General features: G+C 39.6%; 1 protein-coding gene across 4 annotated transcripts in view; it reads left to right on the forward strand.

Moving 5' to 3' along the window:
* The window catches only part of IL18R1 (interleukin 18 receptor 1), a 39,916-nt gene extending 26,319 nt beyond the window's left edge, over window positions 1-13,597 (forward strand). For 2 of the 4 annotated variants that reach the window (XM_068564970.1, XM_068564973.1), the window contains 5 exons: window positions 906-1,026; window positions 3,952-4,091; window positions 6,163-6,324; window positions 9,116-9,274; window positions 11,316-13,597. In XM_068564970.1, coding sequence (XP_068421071.1) covers window positions 906-1,026; window positions 3,952-4,091; window positions 6,163-6,324; window positions 9,116-9,274; window positions 11,316-11,671 — 938 coding nt within the window. In that variant the 3' untranslated portion in view covers window positions 11,672-13,597. The remainder of the gene's footprint in view (window positions 1-905; window positions 1,027-3,951; window positions 4,092-6,162; window positions 6,325-9,115; window positions 9,275-11,315) is intronic. The other 2 variants (XM_068564972.1, XM_068564971.1) reach the window with 2 other exon arrangements.
* The last annotated feature ends 218 nt before the right edge of the window (window positions 13,598-13,815 follow it).

Raw genomic sequence — 13,815 nt, forward strand, 5'->3', positions numbered from 1 at the left:
TGTTGTTGATCTTTCTGTATCTAAAACAACCAAGGTGAATGAAGTTTGTATTACTTTTCCCTAAGAGTGTTTGCCTTTTCTTTGTTAGGCAGATAATGTGAGGGTTTGATCATCTCAATCCAGGCAGGAATGGAGCTGAGCAGTAGCTAGGATGCAGGTTTGTTGGATTTAACCTGCTTTTCATCTCTTATGGCTGAGGGGAGACTCCAGTCACGTGTGTGTTGTCCTCCAGTGGGACTTACTCTGCTAAGGACCATAAGACTGCAGGAGAAATCATTAAGCCTTTCCAGCCTCCTGTGCCACCCAAGCCCTCAGCAATAATCCTGTGAGCCCATGTGGCTGTCAGCATCTCCAATGGACTCTCTTTTCTCCATGAGATTCCCTCTATTTTGTACAAACCAAAGCAAATTCCTTCAAGGAATAAAATGGTGGCTATCTCAGCTCGCCCTGGAAGGACTTTGTTCCTGACTGTAACTTCAGTTCATCTGTTTCTCTTTGTTTTCCCTGCACTTTGATGTCTTTAATTTTTAGTTAATTTAATTTTTTGTTCTGTTTTGTATCCATTTTGTTTTTCCAGAAGTTGCAGTGGGTATGTAGGCCTGACACTACCTATTAGACTATAGGTTGAAAAGAAAGTCCACTGGCCATCCTACGTTTTAATAATTGATCTAGACATAAACATTTGAAGAGAAGCCAGTTCATAGTTTGGTGATGACTTGTAATTGCAACCTAATTTCTCTGATTTATAATTTTTTTTTTAATTGAAAAACAAGACATTTTTTTTTCTTAGATGCAGCTCTATATTATCATTGTATATTAGGTTAATATACATGGTTGTATTTATTTTAACCTTTGAGAAACCTGAGTTTCTAAAATCTGAACATCGGTTGTCAACTTTTACCTAGGAAAAGAGGTACAGCTCAACTGCTCTGCTTTGCTGAATGAAAAGGATGTGATTTACTGGAACATCTGGAAAAAAAATGGAAAGGATCCTAATGTACATGAAGAGGAAGGGACAAGAATTAGGTATGAATATGTGATATATATAATACATATCATGATATACAAAGATCATACAGTATCATATATATATGAGATAAAAACACCAGACTCCTGAATGGCTGATAGGACGCTTGAGATGAGTTTAACTTATAATTATAGCTTACATATTTTATAATTCGCATACTCTAGACTGACGCATTATGTGGAAATTTATTGCTGAGACCTAAGTTAGAAAAAGAAGGTCAGTGAGGCTTTTTAGCATTGCCTTACAGAAGTAGCTTTTGGTCAGTCAGGATCTGATGGGGTTGGGGACTTTACCTAAGCATCTTATAAAAGAGTGATTACCTAGGCCACTGTCATTTGAATTTTGAAAATTGTGTTAAATGCTTTGTTTTTACTAGTGTACCAGAGAAAAGACCAGGTCAGGAGCCTGGGACACGTACAAGTTATTCTGGGCCCCTTGTGTGCGGTAGGCGTGCCTAGTTGCATTGCCCACGTGTCACCATGCGGCCCGCTGGGTATCCATAGGTGACAAAGCACATCATCAGTGCCTTTCCCTGAGGACCCTGGGGGCAGCCCTGGACACAGGCAGGCCACCCATCTATGGCTACCTGTCCAGATCTACGCCCTGTGCTTGGCTTACACACACACCTTTCTTTGTTCTGATTGTTGAAAATAATTCATTATAAGATACTTGAGAACGACCAGAAATCACAAAGAGAGAAATAGCCCTCTGAAGACAGCTTTGTGTGTGTGGCAGGGGGAGTGGGGTGGGTGGATTTCTTTGCTGGGCGTGAGATATGCTGACACAGACACTGCTTCCTGCTCTTTAGAGATAGTTCAGAGCTTCTTTTTAGAACACTCCTTACAGGGATTATCTTTCTTAAAGGTGAGAGGTGAGGAATTTTCTCAAGTCCGGAAGGGTCCCCAAAGATTGTCAGATGTAAGTGATGACCCAAGAAAATACTAATTTAAATGACCAGCCTCCTGCCCTGTGGCATTGTTGTTGGTCCGTTGACACTGATCATAATTATGGCAGCACTTTCCTGTCAGAGTTCATTAATGGAAATTAGAATCACACTAAGAACAGCTAGAAAAAGCAAACAGGGCAGTGGTTAGATATAAATATCTAGGAGGCAGAGTTGGTGCAAAAATTTCCAAATGCCATCTAGTTTAAATAGCCTATATTAAGGAATGGTTATACTTATTAAAACAAAACATGCTAAGCCTATGGCCATTACAATGTTTCTGAATGGCTTTGGGTCATTACTGTCATTATTAAGGTAACTATACACTCAGGTTCTAGTGAGTAGTGGTCCTAAGGTGTCACCTTAGCTGCACTTTTGAGGGTTTTTTTATACCCTCGCCCAGAACCAGGTGCGTGGTTAGTGCTCATGGAGTGTTGGCTCAGCTGGATTGCGTGGCTATCCTGCCACTTTATCTTGTCCGGATTCCTGCATTTCCTCCTTCTCATGATCCATTGTTAATCTCTGGAGGCATAGAAGACCAATTCACCGAACTTATTAGAAACGGAGCTTAAGCTAAACTAAGGGCTTAAGCGAGGCTAAATCTTTCTGTATACTGGGTGCTTGAACTTATGTCATCTAGTTTGGCTTCTCGGTGGGGTTTTTTTGGTGCTTTCTTTGTGGATTTTACATTGATGTTAGATGGTTGATATTTCTGGGTTGGTGACTTCTGTACAGAATTATGACTTCTCTTCTAAAATGCATTTGAGACAGTTAGGGGCTACAGTGGGTACCACATCCCAGCTGCGAGGGGCCTGGCGGGTGAGTGACTACACCTGGGAGTGCTGGCTGACCGCACACCTTCAGAGCCTGCCACTAGCAGGAGGCAGATGTCAAGAGCATTTGCCTTGCATCAAGGACAGGATGTCTTGAGTCCTTTTAGTAGAGAAAGAGAGCTGGCTGCTCCTGGTGGTCTCCGGTCATTTTCTGACACTCACTGAACACCTTAATTGGCCTTTCTTATGTGGTTGGGGGTGTCTGAGAATAGTGGTTTTAATTTATTTTAAATGCTGAACAAAAGAAGAGTGATCGTTAGGACTGCAAGGACGAACTTGATATGAATCTGCGTCTGTATTAACGATCCACAGCATTGTCACGGCTGGTGGAGACTTCACAGTGGGAGGAATGCTGAGTAGTCAGGACAGGAGGAACAGGGGAAAACGCAGACACACCTGGGAGATACTGAGGGTTCAGTTCCAGACCACCACGATAAAGCAATTATCACAATAAAGCAAGTCACGTGAATGTTTTGATTTCCCAATGCATATAAAAGTTATGTTTACACTATACTGTAGTCTATTAAGTGTGCAATAGCATTGCATCTTAAAAAATGATGTACATACCTTAATTAAAAATACTTTATTGCTAAAATAAATGCCCAAACCATTATGATAGTAACATCAAAGATCACTGATCACAGATCTCCTTAACAAATATAATGATAATGAAAAAATGTGAAAGTTTGAGAATTACCAAAACGTGACACAGAAACGTAAAGGGAGCAAATGCTCTTGGGAAAATGGCACCAAAAGACTTGCTTGGTACCCTGTTGCCACAAACGTTCAATCTGTAAAAAGTGCAGTATCTGCGAAGCATAATAAAGCAAAACTCAGTAAAATGAAGTGTGCCTGTAATTGAGAGAGAGAATATTTTCTTGTGTTTTCAACTGAGCATCGTTACCTCCCAGGCATTTTAATTCTAGGCAGTTTACAGCGCCGTCCCCAGGTGGTCTCAGGAGGACTGAGACCCCCGGGGAACAGGGGGCTCACACTTGAAGAGAACCCACCAGAAGGGGACGATTCCCTGGAGTCCACAGAGCCCTGTTTTTGTGCAGATGTATTTGCACATACAAATTCCTCTCTCGTGGGTGACGTTGTTGGCAATGACACAAAGCCTATTGCTAAACCATTTTCCTCTCTTACAGGACTTCAGAAGGCAAACGGCTTGCTTCAAAAATACTGAGAATTGAGAATGTTAATGAAAACAATCTAAACTTTTCATATAATTGCACTGCAGCCAGCGAGGGAGGCATAGACACCAAAAGCTTCATCTTACTGAAAAAAGGTGTGAGAAATTTTATCTTTGGCAGTTTGTGGAAACCTAGACTGTTGCAGCTGAGAGACCTGTCATAGCTCATCACTTCCTCATCTTACACACCAGGAACCAAGCTCCTGAGAGGTGAAGGGTTCGCCCTGTGTCACAGGCGTTCGGTGGCAGAGCTGGTGCTCAGCCCTCGCTGCGATCCCCTGTGCCCTGATTCCAAGCAGAGAATGAAAACCTCAAGTGTATTCTTTTGCTCTCACTCATATGCCAATCCTGTGTAGCAACCAGGGGCCCAGAGCGGGGAGGTAGGTAGAGCTCAGGGTTGGAGATGCTGGTGGGTGAGTGTCACAGGGGAGGTGGTCCGGGCAGCTCTGGCACACTCTGAACAACAGGAGGAAAGTTTGCAGCTTGGTGTAGGATGAGGCCAGTGGTCCAGGAGTAATTGCCGCCTCCACCCTACCTTAGCTGGGCCCTGGGCACAGGAGCCCTTGGGTGTGGTCTTTCGTTCAACAAAGACTAACTTAGGCTTCCCTCTCTTGGGCTAGTCCCTGGACCTGGCAAGTGGACAGTTAGTTGATGGCTCTGGTCACTGGACTCAGAGTTCTTCAGTGCCTGCCTGATGGAGGGCACCCTCCACCAAAACGGTCCAACTTCCATCCTCCACCAGAACAGTCCAGCCGAGGGCCACAGGCTCAGGAGCTGCTCAGGAGTAGTTCTGTAAACTGCCCTAGATCAACGCATGGCTGTGCTATCTCTGCCATAGATGTTTCTACCCTGATCATTTTTTCCTTCTGCTGGGCTCACAAATGTTGTGTGGGGAATAGGGTCTTTGACTCCACCATTATCCCTGGAGGAGTGTGTGGGCCAACGTGAGAGTGTGTGTATTTGTGCGGCACAGTCATAGATATGTAGGCCTTTCAGAGATGCAGGAACCCCAGGGGCTGGCTTTATTCAGAGTTCACTTACTAAGCAACGATGATTGCTTACTTACATCCTGATAATTAATTTTACTGGAAAGATAATCCCTAAAATTGTGTCAAGATGGCAAGAGTTTTATGTATGCTTACTCTTTTTGACCTAGAAATCCCACCTCCATTAGAATCTACTCTAGGAAAATAATCAGAAACATAGATAAGGGTTTATGCCTATGTTCATTGCAGCATTATGTATATTTATGAAAAATTGCAGTCGATCTAAATACTGAGATAGTATGAATTATAATTTTAAAGACCTAGAGAAATGCTCATAATATAATGTTAAGAAATAAAGAGTGATCACCAGATGGTTCCAACTAAGTAAATGTTTTCAGGGAAAAAACAAAACCTGGAAGGAAATGTACTAGCATGTTGGCAGTGGCCGTTGCCACACTGTGGGATGGTTATTAAATAATTATTCTATCCTTTATACTCCTCTGTGTTATCTCATGTTGTCCATAATGAGCATAAACTGAATCAATCTAGGAAACGTAATTTTTTTCTCAAAGGACACTTTCATATAAAAATATACAAAAATTCTCAGAGCTGAGTGCCAGGCACTGTGTTAACTACTTATGTGTAATATTTAACCCTCCTCCAAAACAGCAACCCTATAAGTGAAGGAGAAAATATTACTAGCTTCATAGCTGTATTACGTGTACAGATGAAATACTAAGAGTTAGGGCGTCAGTGACTTTCCCTAGGATACAAAGTAGATGATGGAGCCAGGCTGGAGCCCACACAGACTCAGCTCAGTGCTTGCTCTCTCAAGGTTCTGCACCTCCATATATGTTCCCAAGCCACTAGCTGACGTTTAGGTGTGGGTCCCTCTGAATTTCATCCTAGTGTCTTATCATCCTAGAGATCCAACTTCCAAAAGTGTGGACGGACTACATTGTAATGCTTTCAGTTCACGTCTCTGAATACCCTTGTACACATTTTTATGGAACAGAGAGGTCACCACTGGAGACTAAAGGCAGGACTGCAGAGTAACTCAATGGAATGTGTTGGATAGACAAGTAGATTTGTGTTAAAGGTAAAAGCTGTCCACCGCAGAGTGATGGCGGAAGATGCTGGTGAAATTTCTCCAATTTATCCCACTTTCTTTTTCTTTCTAGAAGACCCAGTTGACATCCCAGGCCACATCTTCACTAGAGGAATGATCGTAGCTGTTTTGATCTCAGTGGTCATTGTGTGCCTAGTGACCGTGGGTGCCATTTATAGAGTTGACTTGGTTCTATTTTATAGACATTTCTTGGGAAGAGATGAAACCTTAACAGGTAACGAATGTCGTCATGCTGGGATTTCTTATTTTACAGTTTTATTCAGAAGCTATATAAATAAACATTAATCTTCACCTCATTTTGATTATATTGTAGACATATTGGCGGTAGAAGTTTTCCATAAGAAAAATTGATCTGAACGAATCATCTGTTATGAATGTTGTCTGGGCCACTTTTTCTTGTGCTTACTTATCTGTTGCCAAAAATTGTTCTCTAATTGTTTCATGCATGTGTGTCGTGTCCTTCTAAATGCCCTGTGAGATGGTTAGGCCCAGGGACTGTGTGTCTGAATGTCATTGCTCACACTTTTTGCCATCTGGTGCCTTTACAAAGTTCACACTCAATAAAGGTCATTTCAGTTGAATTGAATTGGGAATTCCCTGGCAGTCCAGTGGTTGAGACTCTTGTGCTTCCAATGCAGGGGCACGGGTTCAATCCCTGGTCAGGGGACAAAGATCCCATGTGCCACGCGGCAAGGCCAAAAAACAAAGAATTGTATTATGGTTCATTATTTTAACCTGGCAAAGGAGGCTGCATGATGTACTTGCAAGAACCTTGAAGTGCACACCAAATGACCTGAGTTCCGGTCCCCTGGATCTGCCACTTTTCATCTACTCCAACCTCTATCTGGTGACTGTCTCAGTTTCTCTATTTTTGCAGGTGACTAGAAGTCCTCAAGATTCAAAATAGCTACCAAATTTTAAAAAATCAATCTAATCCATTGCACTTGCTTTTGTTTCCGTGTGTGTGTGTGTGTGTGTGTGTGTGTGTGTGTGTGTGTGTGTGTAGGACATACATAGTTCAAACACCAAAAGTCTTAGAAATTATACATGTATACTTGTCCCATGCCTGTTTCCCACCCCATCCCACATTGATAGTATATCCAAACGAATATGAATAGAGAATCTTATTTCACTCCTGTTTAAAAGACAAATCTTGGCATGCTATGTGCCCTATTCTGAACTTTGCTGTACTATACCTTGGATACCCTTCCATATTAGTTTATAAAATCTCTCATTTTTTAGGGTTGCACAGTGTTTTATTTCTGTGGATGTATTATTGTTTATTTAGTCACCGTGTGATGGACATTTGGGTTGCTGAAGACCTTTTGTTATTGCAGAAATGATGTGGTGGATAACTTTTGTACAGTTACTGTTTCATATGTGTGCAGTGTAACTGAAGGAAAAATTCCCTAAAGTAGAATTACTAGAAGTGCAGAGGTGGATACAGTTGTTATTTTGATTGATATTACCAATTTGCGCTCCATATTTCTCTACTGCCTACCACCTTCAAAGGACAGGAGTACATTTTTTTCTCATAGCCTTACCCACAACCTTTTGGATATTTGCCAATCTGATAGATAAAAATCTGAGGGGTATCGAAGCATAGTTTTCACTTGCATTTTGCTTCCTGTGCAAAAGTATGAGCAACTTCTCATGTGTTTAAGACTTATTTGTATTTCCTTTCTCAAAGTACCCATTCATATTCTTTACCCATGCTTCTACTGGGTTGTTGACTTTTTTGTTTGCTTGCTCATTTTTAGCAGCTATTTACATTTTAGGGAGGTTAGCCTATTGTCTATAATATAAAATGCAAATATGATTCCCAGGTTGTTGATAGTGGTGTGCTTTTGACTTTCTTGATAGTGATGTGCTACCTGGAAGACTTTTTAATGTGCAGGCATACCTTGTAGATACTGCGGGTTCAGTTCCAGACCACTGCAATAAAGCTAATATCGCAATAAAGTTAGTAACACGAAATTTTTGGTTTCCCAGTGCATATAAAAAATATGTTTACACCATAAGGTAGTGTATCAAGTGTAAAATAGAATTATGCCTAAAAAACAATGTATATACCATAACTTAAATATACTTTGTTGCTAGAAAATGCTAGACATTATTTGAACCTTCAGCAAGTCATAATCTTTTTGTTGGGTCTTTTTTCGAGGGTCTGGCCTCGATGTTGATGGCTGCTGACTGATCAGGGTGGTGGCCTCTGAAGGTTGGAGTGGCTGTGGGAATTTTTAAAAATAAGACAACAGTGAAATTTGCTGCATTGATTGACTCTTCCTTTCACAAATGATTTCTCTGTAGCGTGGGATGCTGTCTGATAGCATTTTTCCCACGGTAGACCTTCTTCCAAAACTGGAGTCAGTCCTCTCAAACCTGCTGCTTTATCAACTAACTTTATGTAATATTCTAAGTCCTTTGTTGTCATGTCAACAATCTTCACAGTATCTTCACCAGGAGTAGATTCCATCTCAGGAAAACATTTTCTTTGCTCATACATTGAAAGTTTCATCGTGCAATTAAGTCACATCTTCAGGCTCCACTTCTAATTCTAGTTCTCTTGCTGTTTCCATCATAACTACAGTTACTTCTCCCATGAAGTCTTGAACCCCTCAAAGTCATAAAATAATTTTCATATTTTTCCTTTGAGTTTTTATAGATTCATTATTCACATTTACAACTTCTAATTTACTAATATAAAAATAAAGAAGTTAATTCACTTTGCTTTGAGCTAAATTTGTCATTAAGTTATAGAATTATTTATTTTCTATGAAAAATATTTTATTCTTTTATTTAAGAGCATCATTGAGGTATGATCAATATATAAAGAACTGTACGTATTTAATGTGCGCTGTTTGATGCATTTGGAGGTGAGGATACTATATTTAACTTTTCTTTTTCAATGATTCTGTTCCCATTTTTCAGAACTTTCGCTCAAATTTGTACTTAAATAAACCCTTATTTTCACACGAATTAAAAGAGTCAACCTTATCTCCTAGATGGGAAAACGTACGATGCTTTTGTGTCTTACCTAAAAGAATGTCGGCCCGAGAACGGAGAGGAGCACACCTTTGCTGTGGAGATTTTGCCCAGGGTGTTGGAGAAACATTTTGGGTATAAGTTATGCATATTTGAACGGGATGTGGTGCCTGGAAGAGGTAAGAAAGGAAATATCAGATAGAAAACTAGAGGAGTTTTCATCTTTAACTTCATCTTTACTTTTAGAAGATGAAGAGCTTAGCCTTACAGAAGGCTATTCTGCTTGCTTAAAAACAAACAAATGAAGTAGTCCTCTAAACCATAAATAACCAGCTAAATCAATACAAGCAGTAGTGAGAAGATGAGAAAATTGCACTGTTTCCAAAAATGACCTCTTGGGGACCTGGTCTCTTCACCTGGCTTCACAGTTCTCTGAGTCTTTGGAGAAAGGAAGTGGGCATTCCGTTCTCAGAAGCAGGTCCAGAATCATTATCATGAGGCATTTATCTAGAAATACCCCACAGTAAGAATACCTCTTTTCATGATATTTTGTACAGCAGAACCAATTCTTAATTTAATATGTGATCCTTTGGACTATAAAACAGGTTAATTCTTACCAGAAAATGTTTCTTCTTTATCGCTTTAACATTGGTGAGAAAATTGAAGTAGAAATTAAGACTGATGGCAAAGGATAAATAAAAGGAGATTGGTGGTTCCTAGCATAATTTAGTTGTGAAATTTTATTTTTTAATTAATCTGTGAATACAAATGGCTGTAACACATATATTGAAGTATATTACAGTTAAAATCAAAGAAATTTAGTAACATTTCCGTGTTTTCTCTGGAAGTCTTCCAGAGCTTTGAAATCTTCCAGAGATTTGGAATCTGGTGTCAAATTATTTTGGATGCTAGCGCATCACAAATGATGCAATACAAATGTCTTCGTAGTTACCATCACTCATTCATTCATCCAACATTTACTGAGCACCATCCTTGTGCCAAATTCTAAGCTGGGCATTTAGGACAGAGTAGGAAATAAGAAACAGTTGTGGGGTTTTTTTTTTTCCTCCTGGGTTACAAATTAAGAAGGGAAAATATTACAAATCAGAAATAGAAAATACTTTTTAGTAATAGATAACTTCTCAAAAGGAATAATATGCCAAATTGTCAGATGCATTCAACACTGTGATATTTTTGTGCATCACTCTTTGTATCTAAGAAGACATTCTGTCACTTACAAAGTATTTCTGCTTGACTTTACATCAATTTTATTATATTGGGGTTGGCCCAGAAGTTCGTTTGGGTTTTTCCATCAGATGTTACAGAAAAAGCCAAACGAACTTTTGGGCCAACCCAATATTTCTGTTATTTTTCTAAGAGTCATTTTAAAAACAGATTTCTTCTTAGTTCTTAAATAAAAATAAAGAATGTTTGTATATTCGATTGTGATTAGTTTTGGCTAAGAACTCTGTCTGAGGAGGGCTAGAGGTCTAGAACAGAGATTGGCAGTCTTCCACCCACAGGTCAGGTCCATCCTGCCACTCTTATTGAAACAGCCACACACATATGTTCATGTGTGATCTGTGGCTGCTTTTGAGTTACAGCAGCAGAGCTGAGTAGCTGTGACAAAGACTGTATGACCCGCAAAGGCTAAAATATTTACCATCTGGCCCCTTTACAGGAAAAAAAAATTATCAACCTGCGGTCTAGAATAATGGCAGGATTTTTTAAAAAATCTTTTAATTCAAATTTTAGCATATTCCACCATCCATGTAAAGAGGAAAGATAGTGGAATGGTTAGGAACATACACTCCAGAACCAGACCACTTGGGTTCAGGTTCTGGTTCTGCCATTTACTAGCCATGTGACTCTGGGCAAGTTACTTAACCACTCTGCTTTGGCTTCTTCATCTGTAAAATGGGGGTGATCACAATACTTTCTTCATAGGGTCATTATGATGATTAAATGAGTTAATATACATAAAATATTTAGAAGAAGGCATGGCACAGAGAAAGTGCCAAGTAGGTATTCATTATATCATCGTGTAGATGATTGCTTTTTTAATAGGCATATAAAATTGAGAATTAATGGTTTATCTCAAAGAAAAACTTAAACTAGTGAATTTGAGTTAATACAAAATAGGACTGTGTGAAATGATTTTCATCTCATGCCCACCCTTTCAGTTTTCTTAAATTAATCTGCCACCTCCTGTATTTTCAGCTGTTGTTGATGAAATCCATTCATTGATAGAGAAAAGCCGAAGGCTGATCATTGTCTTGAGTAAAAGTTATATGTCTAATGAAGTCAGGTATGAACTTGAAAGTGGGCTCCATGAAGCACTAGTGGAAAGGAAAATTAAAATCATCTTAATTGAATTTACACCAGTCGGCGACTTCGCATTCTTGCCTCAATCACTGAAGCTTTTGAAATCCCACAGAGTTCTGAAGTGGCAGGCCGATAAATCTCTGTCTTATAACTCAAGGTTCTGGAAGAATCTTCTTTATCTGATGCCCGCAAAAGCAGCCAAACCATGTAGAGACGAAGCAGAAGTCTTGCCTGTTTTTTCGCAGCCCTGATCTTCAGAAAAGCTGAGCAGAAGAAAGAACTCTTGACACTCTGGGGACTGAGTGTATGAGCCTGTTGATAACGAAGGGCATTATTCAAATATTTAACTCTACTCTGTGAATGTCCTAGTCACATTCTGAAGATGAAACTTGTCATTAGGTTGCCGAGGATAAGACTAAACATTGAGCTATAGTCGTGGGCTCTCAGAAGACCCTGGAATTCAACAGAAATGGGTGTCCTGTTTCTCCCTCTTCCATAACTGGATGCAGGCACTCTGCTCAATCCCATATTCAGCAACTGGGAGACTGCACACGGTGCAGAATAACTTATGCCTTAAAATAAGGATATGTCTTTAAGAGATTTTTCATGCTAACAATTGAACTGAAGGATTTTAAGTTCACAAAGTGGCATTTCTCTATGAGCCCGTAGTTGACACAGGAACTGGAATGGTGCCTTCACGACCCCACCATAGCTTCCTACCTCTAAACACCTCTGACAGTGCCTGGGATGCGGGGTGCAGGGCGGGGGTCTGGGAGAACCGACAGGGCTGCGAGCAGAGCAGGGTGTGAGGTGTGAGCTGCTGTAACAGGGCCTCAGCCTCAGAGCATGTGCATTAATGTATCCTGGCTACAGCTGCAGGCCTACAGTTCTTGAAACCCCACCAAGATGCTGCAGAGGGCTTGCTTAATTGGACCTATCTGTGGGAACTTCTTAAAAGGAACTCAAAACAACTTTTTAATCTTTCATGCCAGACACAAATTTTAATTCAAATAATATTCTGGGTCTTTCAGAAAAATGGTCTAAAACATTTGTTGATTTTGCATAAATGTTTAGACACAGGATGGGTGCCAGATCAGATGAGTTATTCAGCAGCCAAAAAAGGATGGTCACTTGGTTGATTTTTAAAAGATGACAGATTTTAAATGCCCTTTGGTTGGAGGCAGCATGGCAGCCAAGACACTTGAGCTCAAATCCCAGGTTTACCGCCTCCTCTGTGGTCTCCGGAAACTCTGCTAACTCATCTGTGATGCGGTCTCCTCATCTGTAACATTAGAATTTATAAGACCTGTACAGGGGGACTAAGTGAATAAATACAAATGAAGCTCTTACAACAGTTCTTGACACAAACTTAACACTCAATAAGTGTTGGTATTGCTACTTTTGTTATTGTTATTAATTATCACCTAGGTCAGGTATTTAGCGGTGGAAAGAGAACAAGATCTGGAAAGGAAGGCAGTTTTGACTTGAGGCGATTCATTCTTACAGAGAAGCATAGAGGAGCAGCACATCAGCATATCTGCATTGGACGTCTGCAACTTTTCACATTGGAAGACATATATCTGTCTCCTTAGTACTGGGCCTTCTTGACGGCCTCAGAGGTCTGTTCATGAAAATCACTGAGTGAGTGATAAATAGCAGCCTTACAAAGAAAGGAAAGAGCTGGGTAAGTTTGGAAGGCTGGATAGAAGATATGGGCGCGGCATGAATGTTCCAGAAAAATTTAAAGCAGAGACTGTAAAACAGCTGTGGTAGTACTATCTATAAAGTAGATAATCAACAAGGACCTACCGTATAGCACAGGGAACTCTACTGAATGTTCTGTAATAACCTATGTGGGAAAAGAGTCTAAAAAAGAATGGATCAGGTGAATCAATCACTTTGCTGTACACCTGAAACTAACACAACATTGTAAATCAACTATACTCCAATATAAAATTAAAAATTAAATAAAAAAATTAAATCAGGCAACTTAAATAATAAAACAGCTGTGGTAGATACTACTGAAAATCAAAGAAAAATGAGATTTTCATCAGATTTTCAGTATAAGAAAGTGGTCTAATTTTTGTAGCACTTACAATTTTGCGTGCTAGTTGGATGGCTAAAAAAAGTAAAGGATTTTAATCACTAAGAAGATTTATGTGTGAAAATATATGGTCGTGAGAAATTTTATTGCTATCATCATAGTCTCTAATACATAGAATGATTTGCTTTTCTTTTTTATTATGTATGCTTTAAATACATTAAATGTATTTTGTATTAAATGTGTTAAATGTGTACAGTAAATATATGCTTTAAAATACATTAATGAACCATTGGTCTCGTGCCTTTATTTTTGAAAAATCTCGACATCTTTTTCACTTAGTTTAAAACTTCA

The sequence above is a fragment of the Eschrichtius robustus genome, chromosome 15, assembly GCF_028021215.1.
Source record: "Eschrichtius robustus isolate mEscRob2 chromosome 15, mEscRob2.pri, whole genome shotgun sequence".
In the NCBI taxonomy this organism is placed as follows: Eukaryota; Metazoa; Chordata; class Mammalia; order Artiodactyla; family Eschrichtiidae; genus Eschrichtius; species Eschrichtius robustus.